This window comes from Laccaria bicolor, genomic scaffold (genome assembly GCF_000143565.1).
Source record: "Laccaria bicolor S238N-H82 LACBIscaffold_3 genomic scaffold, whole genome shotgun sequence".
NCBI classification, from domain to species: Eukaryota; Fungi; Basidiomycota; class Agaricomycetes; order Agaricales; family Hydnangiaceae; genus Laccaria; species Laccaria bicolor.
The window spans coordinates 2,662,831-2,678,515 of NW_001889874.1; the positions used below are offsets into that span (position 1 = coordinate 2,662,831).

The 15,685-nt window shown below is 47.5% G+C and overlaps 5 protein-coding genes across 5 annotated transcripts; 1 reads left to right on the forward strand and 4 right to left on the reverse strand.

Annotated features, from left to right (window-relative positions):
• Positions 1–187: 187 nt before the first annotated feature.
• On the reverse strand, positions 188–1,891 carry LACBIDRAFT_309293 (uncharacterized protein; the record flags this gene model as incomplete). The annotated part of the gene is made up of 7 exons (XM_001876299.1): positions 188–414; positions 648–807; positions 872–996; positions 1,114–1,296; positions 1,413–1,609; positions 1,661–1,715; positions 1,768–1,891. 7 exons carry the CDS (start codon positions 1,889–1,891, stop codon positions 188–190), a joined length of 1,071 nt encoding a protein of 356 aa, XP_001876334.1.
• A 2,816-nt stretch (positions 1,892–4,707) lies between these two features.
• On the reverse strand, positions 4,708–5,626 carry LACBIDRAFT_323073 (uncharacterized protein; the record flags this gene model as incomplete). Its single annotated transcript, XM_001876300.1, has 5 exons — positions 4,708–5,019; positions 5,056–5,134; positions 5,228–5,421; positions 5,478–5,544; positions 5,607–5,626. 5 exons carry the CDS (start codon positions 5,624–5,626, stop codon positions 4,708–4,710), a joined length of 672 nt encoding a protein of 223 aa, XP_001876335.1.
• A 177-nt stretch (positions 5,627–5,803) lies between these two features.
• On the forward strand, positions 5,804–8,120 carry LACBIDRAFT_292648 (PDR ABC transporter). Its single transcript, XM_001875894.1, has 11 exons — positions 5,804–5,860; positions 5,968–5,972; positions 6,028–6,139; positions 6,200–6,221; positions 6,280–6,413; positions 6,468–6,845; positions 7,038–7,072; positions 7,334–7,425; positions 7,465–7,479; positions 7,510–7,779; positions 7,833–8,120. The coding sequence occupies exons 6-11, from the start codon at positions 6,721–6,723 to the stop codon at positions 7,920–7,922; spliced, it is 627 nt and encodes a 208-aa protein (XP_001875929.1). The 5' UTR covers positions 5,804–5,860; positions 5,968–5,972; positions 6,028–6,139; positions 6,200–6,221; positions 6,280–6,413; positions 6,468–6,720; the 3' UTR covers positions 7,923–8,120.
• Positions 8,121–9,064: 944 nt separating this feature from the next.
• On the reverse strand, positions 9,065–10,809 carry LACBIDRAFT_323075 (uncharacterized protein; the record flags this gene model as incomplete). The annotated part of the gene is made up of 10 exons (XM_001876301.1): positions 9,065–9,097; positions 9,171–9,193; positions 9,241–9,376; positions 9,427–9,660; positions 9,721–9,973; positions 10,119–10,126; positions 10,166–10,255; positions 10,619–10,651; positions 10,731–10,742; positions 10,798–10,809. 10 exons carry the CDS (start codon positions 10,807–10,809, stop codon positions 9,065–9,067), a joined length of 834 nt encoding a protein of 277 aa, XP_001876336.1.
• Positions 10,810–12,323: 1,514 nt separating this feature from the next.
• Positions 12,324–15,177, reverse strand: LACBIDRAFT_323076 (uncharacterized protein; the record flags this gene model as incomplete). Its single annotated transcript, XM_001876302.1, has 6 exons — positions 12,324–12,631; positions 12,686–13,102; positions 13,307–13,474; positions 13,514–14,709; positions 14,818–15,024; positions 15,077–15,177. 6 exons carry the CDS (start codon positions 15,175–15,177, stop codon positions 12,324–12,326), a joined length of 2,397 nt encoding a protein of 798 aa, XP_001876337.1.
• Between the last annotated feature and the right edge of the window lie 508 nt (positions 15,178–15,685).

Here is a 15,685-nt window from a genome sequence, read left to right on the forward strand (position 1 = left end):
CCATCTTCCGCTGCGTTTATGGTATGTTTCATACCTTGGATCTTGTCTTGCAGAGCAGCATTGATAGTTTGTGCCTGTCAACCGGTAAATGTGGACCACCATCCGAACAGCAAGTTCAAACTGTTTACCTTCTTCAGCTTGGGGGTATTGCTCTTTAGCTCCTTGTCGATATGTTTTAACTCTTCCCTCAAGCCACTAAGGTGAGACTTGCAAGCAGCCTTATCAAAAGATGGGGATGAGAAAATGGCAACCCACATTGAAAACAAATACAAAACACGTTGTCTCTAGCCAAAGTTATTGCCGATTCAAGACGAGAAACTTCCGAGACGAGGTTTTCGTCTCTCTTTGCGCAGGGCTTCTGCTTGCTGAGTTCAAGGCGCTGCGATTGCAAGTTGTCACAGACGCGAATCAACCCTGACGAAACCGTTAAACTCAATAAGGAAGTACGAGGAACACAATGATAATGCTGACCTTGAACGTCATTTTCGTCCCATTTCTTGCTGTTATTGTGCGTACTTCATCCTCCAGTAATCAAACCACTCTTATGGATGATCGTGCCTTCCAAAGGACCAAAGCAACAGCTGTCGTTTACGCGCAAAGATCAACTCGCTGAAATGGAGGTTGTTATCCGTCGAGGACAAACGTACCTTTCACCTCCTGACCTTTGTCATAACACACATATCTTGCAACCTCCATGGTTTTGCAAACAAGAGCATTCCCACAAGCGTGATGAATAGCTCGCTCAATCGCAGGCTCGTACTGAACTACATCCACGGCTAAACAAGCACCCTTGGCGAAGGTGCGGAACTTGTCGTTGATAGGTTTCACTTGGATTGTGACCAGTGGTATAAATTATGCATGTACTACGCACCATTGTCAAGAAGCTTGAAATGACAATACAGGTGAATGAGAAACATATTTCAATGCAATCAATGGCTGTCTTCTCCTCGTCAAAGACAATGGCGTCAATATTGCGTCCAAGGACAACAGACACCGCTGCTTCGTACTTTCATTTAATTGGTTTGCAAAGGTCGACGACCATCCCTCAACACCTATTAATTATAATACATTATTCGGCCTTCACTTTCTGGAGATCGTCTCCAAATCACTCACCTGGGAAGATCCGCTGCAGGCTAGCCAACGTCTTCTTGAGGCGAGCCTCATGTTCCGATTCGTGCTTGTCAATCCCGGACTGCAATAGCTGCTGGTAGACGTTTTGAAGCTTCTCGTCCACTTCTGCGTCCAATTTCCTATTCACTACGTTGGTGCGGATAAGGATATCTCGAGTGAAGTTGCCTATGCTATTTTCTCTCTCTCAGCCCGTTGATTATCTAGTTCTTGTCGGACACTTGTCAGGTTTGCCTGTAGTGACGAAATTTTCACGTCGAGCTATCAAGTTTGATGATCAGCACCGCTCAGCCATTCAATCTTGACCTCAGTTTTTCGAGCAGTCTGCACTCGGAGATCCTTGCTTCGCAACTCCTTCTTCTCCTCGTAACCTTTTTGCTTTTCAGTGAGTCGTGCAAGTGTTCTGCTCGAAGTCTTTTCTTCACGAAGAGCTTCAAGGGTCTGTCGTTCATCAACGGCGAGTTTGCTTGACGATGATTTCCTAATTATCTATGTGAGTAAAACATCCAGCTGACGTTAGGGATCAGCCTACAAAGCACGTCCAGGCTTTCCTCGGTTAGCGCTATGTTGTGCTGAAATGCTTTTCTCTGCTCCTCTGTTCAGTAAGATCAGCTGGACATTAGGAACGAAAGCGCAAACCTTGAGCCTTGTCGGCATCTCGACGCACACTCTTGAGTTCGGTTTGCAGCCGATCAAACAAGTTCTCCTGCCGAGTCTTGAGGTCTTTGACGACCTCCTCCTTCGATTTCTCAGTGTTATTCATCTTCCATGTAGCATGCATAATATGAGCCTCGATCGTGACGAGTTCAGGTTTCTACAAGATGTCAGTGACAGAAATTGAATGATAGAGCCAATAGACTTTGCTAGCTAATGCTTTCTCGGCCTTTTTGATTCCCTTCTCCGTCTGCATGGCGACCGTCCTAGCTTTCGCCTGCTCCGCTCGCGCCGCCTCTAAAGCGTTGTCATGGACTCTCTGCTTCTTTACCCAAACCCGTCATTCGCGTGTGGATTGACAACAAAGAGTCAATAGCTGAACATCGCAAAAGGGCTGGGGTTAGCAAATAGGTGATGCAAGGAGCTTGCACCCAGTTCTGCATGCCACGCGGGGGAGGTAGTTATGAGTAGTGTTGCCGATGGGGGTGGTTGAGCAGAGCCCCCCGCTGGCGATGCTGGCCTTGGCGGCGATGGAGTCGTTCGTCGATAAGTCTACTTAATTGTTGCCTAATTGAGCAAGTGTTCCATAGATCCGGGAATACTACCATACTTGGAAGTTCTTCACCTCGTGGTATCAACATATCTTCCACATATTTGCTGCGTAGATATGGACTGCCTTTTTTAGAAATATCTTTTTCCAATATCTTCGACATTTATCCACCCACAGTATTCTTGATAATTCTGACGGAAAAAAATTGCTTAAATGAAATAAAAGATTTTAAATTTCTTTCAACTAATTCCGGTAGTTAAAAGGTAGTATTATTATTAATATTTGCCCCATTTTTCCCCATTATCCCCAGTGGATATATAAGCCAGTGCCCGCAGTGGCAGTTCGAGACGAAAGATTATCAACGCTGTAATGTTGGAAGTTTGAGCAATTTAGAGTTGGGCCTTCACCCTGCAATTTTCGTTTTCTTAATCGACGATTGACTAGAGCTGGTCGTGAGGCGGCCGAAACCTGGACAGCGACAGGAGATGGGATGACAGCAGCATTGGATTGAAGAGCGCTGATAGGTGTTTGTATCAATGGCGAACGCATGGGAGGAGGCATCATGCGCAGGAAAGATGCGGGTTCACGTTGACAAGGGATATCGCCTTGCAAAGTGGAAGGCTGATTGCGGGGAATTTCGGGGCTGGGCAGCAAAACTTGGTCTCCAACCGGAGTATAACGTAGTAGACCGTCAGAAAAGGCGGAGTCAGCTTTTACATCCAAGACTGCAGCTTTCTTCGGATTTCGTTTACGGGCCTTTTTCTTCGGAGGTGGCTTATCTAACTCTTGAGCACTATTGCTAGGTTCGCCAGTAGCAGAAACATCCGCGATTACACGAAAGGAAGAAGACCTGGGGAGGATGATATCTCGATGTTCTATCTTGACGTCGCGGATCTCCAGCGGTGACATGGGAGCATCTGAGCTAGGCGGCTTGGTGATGTCAACTTGGTCGGGTGCAACAACAGCTGTTTCACGCGTTTTCTTCCGTTCCCTACCATACCAATTGTAGATCCATTTTTCCGGGCTACGGTGCATGGATATGTCGAATAAAAGTCACAAATAGTGACGCAACAACGTACAGTCCAGTTTTGTCTTTGAGCTCTCCAGAGCTTACAGCCTGAGATTTCGCAAACGCGCCTCGTAGAATCTTTAGTTGAGAAGAACTAGCTCTAATTGCTACTCTTTTGGCGGCCGGAACCGAGTTGGTCGCATCCATCAAGATCTCAGTTGACGCGCCAGAAATCGCTTTCCAAGCACAGAACACAGGGCGAGTTCAAACTTGAAGAGAACTTCTTATCAAAGCTCCAGACCTGCAAGCATCAGATGACTGCGTTTCCCAAGAACGAGGGTTGTTTCACGGAGTACAGACTGCAGATGACGGTTGGGATTCAAGATGTAAACGCTTTGGCAAAATGATCACAAACGACGCGTGACAATCTGAATCTCCAACCACGAGGCAACAAGTCAGATGATTTCTCCCTTCCCCTTGACTATAAAAGTGTCCTCCAGGTCAAACTGCTCCGGCGAAGCCTGTATTAGCTGGTTTATTCTCGTGGCTTGGCTTCTAATCACCAGACCAGGGGCTTTCTACGAACAACAACGTCTCACTGCGGGCATGGGCTTATATATTCAGTGAATAAACTTTGAATATACAGAGGATAAATTTAAAATATCTTTAAACTCAAATTCAATGTTTATATTTTGAAGATATTTAAAATTTATTCTTCAATATGTTTCTGTTTTATTCTGTGCTTATATTTAGAGTTTATTCAATCCATTTTAAGCAAAGAATATATGCTGATCATATTTGAAATTTAGTCGCTGAATAGATGCAGGATATATTGGAAACTAGATTTAGAATTTATTCACCAGATATATTCTAAATTTCATCTTGATATATTCACAGGATAGATCTTGATGATATTCAAATTATGTTCACAGTTTCGATCATTGAACATAGTGTGAATAAATTAGAATCGCAATGAGGCTGATCGAGTCACGTCACGCTCCGTTATCTCCAGCTAGATCTGATCGTCAGATTTCAGTTCACCGGTTAAAATCGAGTTGGGAATTGCGCACCATTTAACTTGTATCCAACGTCGTGTTTCTCACTCTCAAAGAGTAAGACAGGATCATAGAAAGTGGCTTTAATTTGGGTACTACAAGTATGAGATAGCGCAGCCAGAAAATCGCCACCTCGTTTTGAAATTCTTGAGTATGTGCACTGCAAAATGCTGCCTGTCCACGCTTCAACTCAAAGGAGAGTACATCACCACCCTCGCCTTTAGATCCATTGACATTCCATCGGAGACTTGGTCCAATTTCTTCGCAGCCCTCACCTTCCCCTCCTTCACATCCGACCTTTTTTCCGACGATTACGGCACTGCATTCAGCTCAGAAGATCCACCTGGCCATGGGGGCATCTGGGGGATCATAAACAGGGCGCTGGGGCCGAGGACGCGAAGTGGCGCTGTAGTCGTTGTTTGGAACCACCTGACCCACCTCAGCACCTTCCAGTCTGAGACGAGACTCGCGACGAGCACGAACACGCTTGTGGAGGAAGAACAGACTGAAAAAACCTGCGAAGACGTAAGCGCTGGTAAAACCACCTTGGGATTCGTGAACATGACCCACGATATAGTAAGGGTCAGAGCCGAGGCCGCAAGCTTCCTTCCATGGCCTGTTGCCTAGAAACGACGTTAGACCAGACGAAAGACAAGAACTTGTCCGGTAACATCAGCGCGGGAAATGAAGTTGGTAACGGGAATGTCAGCATGGTGGCCAAATCTAGACGTGGACATCCTGGAAGTTGAAGGTGCCGTTCAGCACCGACAATTGCAGGACCTGCGCGTTGTGCTCGTGGTGAGACTCCGTTATAGAATGAGGCGTACTCACACGTGCCTAGGCAATGAGCTCAATGTAGATTCAGATTCACGAGGGTTGATGACGACGTACAGATTGGAACCATGTAGACCATTCCTGGACATAAAACCGTAGGCCAGAAGTATCCAGATGTTTGCGCAGAGGATAGGGATGAAGAAGAGCTTGCGATAGGGCGATGGGCCACGAGAGAAGAGCTTGGGAAAGTACTAGTAGAGAATGATCAGCCAAGCGAGGAAAAAAGGAAATTAGAAAGCGTACGCACTAGAAGAGCCGTTCCCCCAATCCACACAACGTGTCCCCTCCCTGCATGCTCTGTCGACGACGCATGTCTGAAAGTGCACGATTATGGTAGGTTTTCACGGCAGCCCTCAAGCCATTGTCAATGACTTACCTATGTCCTAGAACGACCATCTCTGAACAACCACCTCTGAAACATACGTCGCGTCCGCCGTCATACTAAGTACGCGTCGCAAGGGCCGAGATTAAGAATTTGGTGTACGAATGGGCGCTGAATGCTATCGACGTGGTGGTCAGAGGCAAGGTCAGTCACCATCGCTACACTTTGATGGATCGTGCTCACCGTTATCCATGGCCACAGCGTCCATCAACAAGCTCAACCACGACCTTCGAGTCTCAACAAAACGGGTCAGTTGGCGTCTGTCCGAGTGGTCTTGAGAAATATGCAAACAGTTCTGTTGAATCTATTGGCATCGAGCATCGGAAGCGAACTACTATTGCTGTTGAACTTGCAGCGAAGGTCAGTCTCCCACCAACGACTGCCATGTGCTTCAACTGACGCCTACCATGATTAGCCTAAACTCTTGTTGTCCTTTGACGAACCTACGTCAGGTCTTGACTCGCAAAGAGCTTGCGCAATCATGTCATTCCTGAGGAGTTTTGCAGATAACGGACAGGCCATTCTTTTCACGGATTTCCTCGCCGTTCTAGGACATGTTCTTCCCTGACTTTTCTGCGTCTTCCAGGATACGTCAGCCGTCAGCGGAGTCAATCCAAGTACGATCCCGTCAGCTCTTCCACACAATGTTTAACACTATCATTGTAAGGTTTTCGGCAGGTTTCTACTTCTTCAAAAGGGTGGTCGCACTGCCTACTTCGGTGACCTTGGTCGAAACGCCACCACATTGATTGAGTACTTTGAGAAGAATTGGGCACTGCCTAGTCTTGATGACGAAAATCCGTGAGTTCTTATTTGCCTGACAAGAACGCTCAGTTAAGTTTGCCCATGATGTAGTGCGGAGTACGTGCTGGGCGTCATCGGAGCTGGTTCAACCGCTACGAGCGAACAAGATTGGTATCAACTCTGGCAATCATTCCAGGAGTCAAAGGAGACCCAGCGGGAAATTGAAGCTATCCACGTTGAAGGTCGTAACCGGCCAGCAATTGCCGCATCCATACATACCGAATTTGCCAATCCTTGGGCATACCAAGTGCTGGAATTCCTAAAGCGTGATGTGGAAGTGCACTGGAGAAACCCCACGTACCTCATGGCGAAACTCATCCTGAACATTGTTAGCTGTCTTTTCATCGGGTTCACGTTCTTCAAGGCTAAGCATAATATCCAAGGCACGCAAAACAAGCTCTTCGCGATCTTCATGGCAACGATCCTCAGGTAGGCAGCCTTTTTCTCTCTGTAGAGCCGGCAGTTGACTCTCTATTCAGTGTCCCCTCTCGGATCAACTTCAGGTTTCTTTCATTGAGATGAGAAACGTCTATGAGATTCGTGAACATCCTAGTAAGATGCACAACTGGACTACGCTCGTTACTTCGCAGGTCCTCATTGAACTCCCTTAGAATATTCTAGGAGCCACTCTGTTACTCTTGACGTGGTTCTGGACCGTGGGTTTTGAGACCTCACAAGGCGGGTGTACCTATTTAATGCTGGGAATCGTGTTCCCACTTTACTACACTACGATTGCACACTGAGTAAGCTGCTGATCGCCTCACAATCCTCACACAACCAACACCTTCACCCACAGGCCGTCGCAGCAATGATACTAAGTGCAGGAATTGCAGCCCTGCCATTCTCGTTCTTAATCTACCTTGGGAGTATCTTATGCAGAATCACTGATCTGTCTGAGTGCTAACATGGTAATTTAGTAACGGCGTACTGCAACCCTTTGCACAACTTGGCTGGCGGTGTTGGATTTGTGTGCCCGTTCTTCCTTTCACCAAGGCTGATATGCGTGTTTGTAGGTATCGCCTGTCACCATATACCTATTTGATCGAAGGCCTTCTCGGACAAGGTTCGTTATCGTCTTTCTCTCTTTCGTTAGCAATTATCTCTCATCTATATCACAGCTATCGCGATCGGTGGCCAACAAGTATCCTGCTCACCCGTCGAATTCGTGTCGATCACCCTACCTAGCGGGATGACTTGCGGCGAATACATGAAGCCATTCATTTCGTTTGCAGGTGGCTACCTCACCTCCGACTGTCAGTTCAGCATTCGCACGACGGACCAGTTCCTCAATTCCGCGTTCAATATTTTCTATAACCACCATTGGCGGAATTTTGGCTTCATGATGACGCCCCTTGTGTTCAATGTGCGTTCTGGCAATCTACGTTGCCTACGATGAAAGCTGACGAGGTATGACAGTTCTCTTTTATCTACCTTCTCGCATATATTTTCTGGATTCGCGAAGGAAGCATTTTACCCTCTTTTAAGAGGCGTGCTGCCAAGAAGTAATGTATCCATTGATATCTCGATAAACGGGCACTCGTCCCATAATCGTTTTGTGGGCTTCATCATAGATACTTAGAAGCTGGGTCATATGGCCTGAGGATTCTTCATTCTATTTACAAGGGAGCGATGGATATCAAACGGACTAATGTACTCAATTTATGTAGTATATTATGATCGATACGAAATCGTCATCGTATCACTAGTCGCATAGATCTAGAAAGGGAGGTAATACAATATGTCCCCATCCTCGATGTCCACGCCCTTGAAGAAGTTTGAGCAGGAGGAGTTAAGGATATACATTCTCATGCGTCCGAACGATGGCACGAACGCCTCATTTGCTGTGCATAACTTCAGAGAAGTATGGCGTATGGTGGAGGAAAGGCAAGACAAACCACATACTTAAGCCTGCTGTAGAGTACAGTCCCTCGTCGTCCATTTGGTCGTTACTGAGAAACTGGTCCGCCTCTGCAACTTTCATGGCGTTGAACAGCAAGCGTGACGATGTATATATGGGTGTTGGCCCTCACGAATATAAATAGCAGAAGATGTATATATGCATGTGGACAGATGACACTGTACACTTATGGATCGTATTGCGCACATAATCATGTGCCCAACGCCATTTACACAATAAATCAGAGCCAAAAAACAAAGACCGAGAAAGAACGTACACTCACTTGTAATCGCCATTCGGGAGCACTAATTCACTACATAAGTACCCGTATAACAACAAACGAAGAAACGATAGAGTACTTGCCGGCATAAGTCAGAGCCTGGTCAGCTATTGATTCCCACTACTGTTGTTGCAGTGATCCCCCCCAATGTTTCGTTCCCCAGAACGTTCAGGTTTCATTTTCGTTAAAAGCAGGTAAAGACGGACTGCGAATCCTCATCCACTACTTAAAGCCAATGCCGCCCAACCACATAGACCACTGGACACCCTCAGTCCTCACCATCCGACTTGGTAAGGAGTCCTCTCGTGTGTTTGGATGGGAATTGGGAAAGGTCGTCCTGGTGTTGTGGGTGCTGTTACCCCAGGATTTTTGGACGAGTGAATGTATTAACCTAGATGTGCTCATGATTTTCGTTCTGTTTCATTCTGGTTTATTTAAGTCAAATTTCAAGCACAAACATTCGAAATCAATTCAGCCGCCCCGCATGAAGGACGAGCCCCAGTGCTATGAGCAACCCGTAACCCTTCTAACTGCCCTGATACCCGTCCGCCCACCCTCAACCACTCGCCCCACACACCAATGCGCGCCATAAACCAAAAACTGCAGGGACATAACCACCCCTACCATGGAACAAATAGCGATCACACCTTCTGGCCAGGCGTCGAAAGCCACAAGCTCGAGGAAGAGCATGAGGGAGAGGGCGGAGGTGAACATGCAGAGGCCTGGGACACGCGCTGAGAGGGAGAAGAAGAAGTAAGAGCCGTATACGTCCCGAGCACGAGCCTGGATAAGGAAGGGTTAGAAGAGACAGCTGAGTAGATATAGGAACATACAATGAATGTCTGTAGGTCTGCCCAGTTATATTGCAAGAGAAACCAGGCGTCACATGCGATGCCGAGACCAGATGCAATGCTGCTCGTAGCAATAGCACGCCGAGCGTAGAAGTTGACATTGAATAGTGACCCTTGGGAGATGGAGAAGACGGCTGTATCGACACTGATGTAAGTGACATTAGCAACTCCTTCCGGGAACGAAGTCGAATGTACATACGCTGCTATTGCGACTAGCTGTATGAAGAGTTTGGGTAAGAACAGAATCAGGAAGGGAACGAAGAGAAGAGTGCTCACCAAACCTCCGATATAGGTCCACTCCATCTGTAAGCGCGCGAACACCTTGTCAAATTCTGAGTCCATAGTAGCTTCCTTCAGTTCGCTGTACATCGTAAATGGCGCCAGCACTCTCTCCATCAGCGACAGCGACAGAGCGGCAATTTGACGATTTGTTGGGAAACGACAGTGAATTCGTGGACGCATGAGGTTGCGGATGATGATGTGAAGGTCGACGGTCACAGGGACGAGACGACTTTGGGGGCAGATTGATCTGTGGCTGCGTCGTGAGACCGATGGTGGAAGGCTATTTTATCAACTAGTGTGACACCGCAGATGTGGGATGCTGAAAAAGGTTCTCGAGCAACAGCTGCAGTTTCTATCGATTCGAATGCAACATCGCCCACTCGCATACGCACGCCGTCACCTATTCAGTTTACCGTTAGCTAGCGAAAGAACCAGCCACCGTCGAAGAGCCGTTGAGGAACCAGCCGTTTTTGAGGCGGCCACCATTGAGGAACCAACCATCACCAGTGAACCAGCCGCTGTTGAGGAGCTAACAGTCGAGCAAGAGGTCGTCGCTGGTGAACCAGGGGTTGTTCAGGAATCAACAACCGAGGAATCAGCCCTTCCTCAGGAGAAATCGGCCACTATCGACCATCCAGTTGGCACCAACATGCAGAACCAACAACACCCCTCGAAAACAGGCGAAGAAACGCCCATTGAGACTTTTGCACCAGCTGTACTTAACAAAGTCGGCTTCTGCAATCTCTTTTGCTCACATCCTGACTGGGTTTTCGCTCCTTATACCTTATGTATCGTTTCACTTGAATCTCTGTTAGAAACTTGGAGAGTCGGCAATTGCACGTTTGCTTCGTTGGTCATGATTTGTTCTTCGTTTACATATAGACAGATCTACTGTACCAGCACGTCGACCTTCTGAGCCTAAGTCCTGACAGACATAATCAAATCAACATAACCTAGCAAACGGTGGATATCAGATACTCTGACAGGGGGCGGAGATCACTTACCCAATGGCACAACTGCAAAAGAAGATCGACAACTACCTAATAACCCAAAGGCAAATAGGAGACTCACAGCCTGTTTCATTCTTTGAATTAATCATCAACCAGAACCTGTTGAAATATTAGCAAGATGCCAGTGGACGATTGAATGAAAGAGTTATTTGACACAGCTTGAGCTTCATCAGGCGCTCACCCATGGGCATTGGGGCTTATATATATATATATACATCAACTGTCACCTTGCTACCAAAGCACGTAGGCTGTACTCAGGTTGAACGGGTAGCTCCGCCCTCCATCCATGCACTGGCCTCTCAGACTCTCAACTTCCCAAGGCCTAGAAAAGTAAGAAGAGCGTCGGAGCGCGAGTTCAAGAGAAGCCACAACTACATGGGGAGTGGGGAAATACTGGGCTACCATGGCCAACAGCACCACAGACAGGACACTGGTGCTCGTGCATGATCGTGTACAATGGCCGAATTTGTGCGAAATGACGCCTTTCCCGATTTGGTAATTGCGTCATTTGAACTACCGATCCAACCCAAGTTCATCGTGTTCTCGTTGGCGTTGATGAGGCTGACTTCGTTCCCAACGTAGGATCAAGAGCCCGAGCGAGGATCGAAACTGATACGAATGGCAGCGTTGCCGTTGGCGACAAAAGTGAGCTTGAGTTAACACACTTCACCCACTCTTGGACGACAGTCTTGACTTTCTCTTGTTGCATAGCGTTCCCACCGATGAAGGTGTAGGTGAGTTCCTTTTGTTTGTTAAGTCACAGAGATTGCACCACCAACGCCAGGCGTCCGACATCTGCGGCTGACCGCTGTAGAACCCATTGCTGCTCTTTCTCTACAGTTCATCACGTAGATGGTCAGTGAGCACATCTGTCTCCTCTGTGAATTCCATTCTGGTTAGTCTGGCGAGAAGTTCGCAAAAGCGAAGTTCCATCTCGAGGAAAGCGCCGTTGGCATAGCAGTCAGGCCTAAGTGCATGTACACCTGAGTTGGGTCGTACTATATCTGCTTCAGCTGGAAAGATATAGTCTCCGTGAGTGAGGGGATCATTGGCGAAAGTGAAGGAGTCATAGGGCTAGAGATGGGGAGCTGGCAACGAAGATCCAACTCCTCTCTGACTAGTTGGATCCCAGTTGGAATCTGTTGGCCAGGGGTAGAAGCATGTTGAGCGTCAACACCATTGGTGAGACCAGCACTCTCAAGCCTCCGATCATCTCGACTATGGCGATCACGAGTACTGCGACTCAACAAGTGACCCCCCCCCCTTTGTAAACCCCTTTTGATGAATTGTAGATGGTACAGTGCGAACAACACTTGCAAATGCAGTTTTTGGGACGGGCAGAACTCCAGGAACTAGCATGAGCTGAATACATTGAGAGACGCTTTGCAACCCATATGAGTATGCAATCGAACTGCTTTCATCTCACACACCTTTTGCGTTTAATTTTGGAAACGTACAATTGTAACAATCGTCTGAGTTGATTGCCTTCACGTGATCTAGACTACCTTGGAATCAAAGATAAAGTCCAAGAAAACAAATCGGTTGCGCGATCGAGGGAGAATACAGTATGTCAATCATATTCAAGTGTCATCTCTCTTTTGGGACCCATTCGCAAGTGAGGTGTGCCATGTGAGGACATTGTTCATTCAAGAACTTAAGTGCCAGCTTTTCCATGTTTTGATTGAGCAAGCGCGTCTCTTTTAAACCCCTGAGCTGGTCCCGCCATCTTGACACAGGCTCTGGTTGAGCCCCGTGTTGCTCAATATCCAACAAACGACGCCTATATCTGGCTTCCCGGTAATCAGTCCACCGGCCATAGTTCTCCGCGCAATCTTTCTTCTCAAAGAAAAAAGCTGGTGGGAACCAAGATTTGTATGCTATGACGGGACCTTGCCCTGTAAAGAAGAAGAGTTTTCAGTTGCTGATTCGCTCAATGTATAATTACATACCTGTGTCACAAATATATGTCCCGCATAACAAATCCAGTTCCAAATCTGTTAGGTCATCGTCGACAAGCGTCTCACCAGAAGGGTGATGAACTTCTCGCATGGGACCACCACCCACAGGACCACCCAATATTTTGTCAGCATGCATAAAGCTGATGACTAACCGCCATGGCATCCCCCCTCGAAGAAGAGCTGCACGGATACGTGGTTGACGGACCAGAATCTCTCGGAGGTGAATATAGCTATCAAAGTCGCGCTTGCTGAAAACATAATTGGGGCCACGAGAAGGGAGCTGATAGATGACGGGCATACTTGGGGGGGGCTTAGGCATCATACTTTTCCACACCAGGGTACGGAAAGGTACCCCACGCTCAATCAAAAAAACGGGCAATATCAGCCTCCCTATAACGTGGATCAAGTCTACAAACCAGAAGTACGTCGGCAGCAGTAGTCACCGCTAGCTTCCAAAGCACGGTCGCCTCACTCTTGAAGTCGAAAACAAAGATCCAACGGTGGTTGGCTTGAATCTGTTCAAAAAAGGATAATGACCCGACTTCAGTCGTTTGGTAAACACCAATGACTGGCGGTTACTTGGCGAAAGATCCCAGTAATCACTCGACGGACATTTGCCAGCTACCAAAATTTTAACAAATTGCAAAGACAGCCGAGCTATATCAGACGCCTCAAATTGTCGGCGCATTTCTGGCTTGTCATCCGTGTCCAAACCAAGCCAGCAGGCAAAATGTTGTCTATCCTTCTCAGAAATTTCAGGATGCGATTGTGGAATTGGGACTGGAGGAATCAATCCATAGTGCTCATGCAATGTCTCACAGACGCCAATTTGCAACAGCTCCAGCAGAGATGTCTGACGCAGGTTGTTGACGGCTTGAAGATGGTCAGAAGGTAAATCTGTCTCAACATATGGTTCAGGATTTGTGGGTGGAGTGGGGGCACGGAGGGGGGTATTCAAAATGGGAGGGGGTTCATCGCCTAACCCCATCTGTGCGATTTCCTCTCTCTCCTCGTTGGTGTAGTCCCCAAGGAACGTTCGATAGTCCTCTGACTCCTGCCACGTTTCTGGCAGGCCGGCTCCAAACTCTTCACAGATATGCCATGTATTATTGAATGAATCATAGCGTTTGTACTTGTCTTCGTACATCTCCAGAATGTCGACGCGCTCTGCCATTGTTTTTTCCTCTGGAATGAGTTGGTTTCCGCCATTTATAGGCTCAACCCACTCAATCACCCTGGCACTCCGGGTTGGTGGTTGGCGCTCGCGCTTCAGTCGTCTCTCACGATCTCTAGCAGACTCCACCTTTGCTCGTTCAAAATTTTCCTTTTCGAGGTCTGCAAAATATTGCTGCCACGACTTTGAACCAGACGACCTCGCAAGTGCAGCGGTCCCAGGAACGAGCGTAATGGCATGTTGCGGGTCGGTGGTCAAGGATGGGGCACCCGGATTGTCTGTTAACGGTGCCAGACCTCGATAGAATTCACTTTGCTTAGCTAATTCACGTTCTTCAGGACCCCATCTATACCAGACAGGTATACCTCTCTGACAGAACCACCGAATCGAAGGCTGATGGTCAGAAGGTCCCTGATTGGGTAGCTTGAGGAAAATCCCTGCCCGAGGATTATCAATTGAAAAGTCGCAAACAGTGGAAGCGGAGATAGTATCCACCCAGGTAGAATCAAAGCAAATTTCATTTGGGTAATCAAGGCTTCGCTCTTTCAAAAATGATCGCCAGTCAGGTACTCCAAGAATGGCATCTTTTCCTTGGTCTTCGCACCGCTGTCGATAATCTTTCTGTGCCTCTAGCGAGAACTCAGCTCGAGCCACCCCATAGGATAGTAAACCCATCCAGACAAAAAACCAATCTCGAGAAAGCATTGCAGCTTTTTTGATAGAATGGGGTTGTGTGAAAGACGCCCGATAACCCTTGGCCCGAGGAGAATATGGAGCGATTGCTGCAATTTGGTAAGCTGCAAGAAGTCTTCGGGTGACATGGAGCAAATCGAGGTCCAGCCTTGTCCAAGAATCAACAATGTCTTGGGGCAGTGAATATTTTCCTTCTGATGTTGAGGGAAAAGTTTGTGGCAGGCGAGCTAGGCGATCGAAAGGAAAACCAACTAACATTGGTTCGCGAGGAACAAAGGCAAGCCAACCATGAGTGTCTGTCCACCATCTTGGCTCTGTAAAGTCTTTCCATCCCAAAGTCATAGGAAACTGCTGCTTATTGGGGTCTGTTTCTTTTGGAACTTGAATCATCCGTGAGCAATTTGGCGAATAGTAATCCACACCAGACTCGTGAATCAGTCGACCACGGGAGCGGTCAAGCGGCCTGGCTCAAATGTCAGATGTTTTTGTCGATGACATTCGGCGAAATCGCTTACATGGACTCGTTAGCGCACGATGGCACTTTCTGCTGAGATAATCCGCCCTCCTGCCAGAAAAAACCTCTCCAGAACTCGCGTTTACTATTTGCATGAGTCATTAGTTCCAAATTACCACACTCTACAAAAAGGTGTACTTATGGCATTTCAATTGATAATCCACGAAGTCACAACAAGATAGAGTTTGGTCGGAGTGCCAGCGAGGCGTGGAAAGAGGAGGAATTCGGGCGAAAGAACGTTCGGCAAACAAGAGGGTGGAGAAGTGAGAATCAATGTTTGTCAAAGCTTTAATAGTTGAGGAAATGCTGAGCGATAGGTGTACAAGGACCGAAGCACGTTAAGACACGCAGAGAGAGAAGGCAAAGTGTTGGAAAAGAGGGTGTGAGGACAGCGCGAGATGTGATTCTTAAAGGATAGTGTGCATATGTGAGAGAATGATACCTCATGTTCTTTGCCGAGACGCAAGAGAGCTCTGAGAAGGTCAGGCGGGCACAAAACAGAAGGGCAAGTGTGACGGAAGGTGAGGAAAGCCACTTCGGGCGCGTTCGGCAAAGCCGAGACGTGCAGCGTCTAGAGAAGATACTTGTGGGGAGAAAGGGGGATCCTCAG

Bases quoted from the DNA above. Each gene is read 5' to 3' on its own strand.
- LACBIDRAFT_292648 (XM_001875894.1), top strand. From the start codon at position 6,721: ATGGCGAAACTCATCCTGAACATTGTTAGCTGTCTTTTCATCGGGTTC. The intron at 6,846-7,037 runs GTAGGCAGCCTT...AGAATATTCTAG, and splicing joins TTCATGGCAACGATCCTCAG to GAGCCACTCTGTTACTCTTG. The intron at 7,780-7,832 runs GTGCGTTCTGGC...GAGGTATGACAG, and splicing joins TGACGCCCCTTGTGTTCAAT to TTCTCTTTTATCTACCTTCT.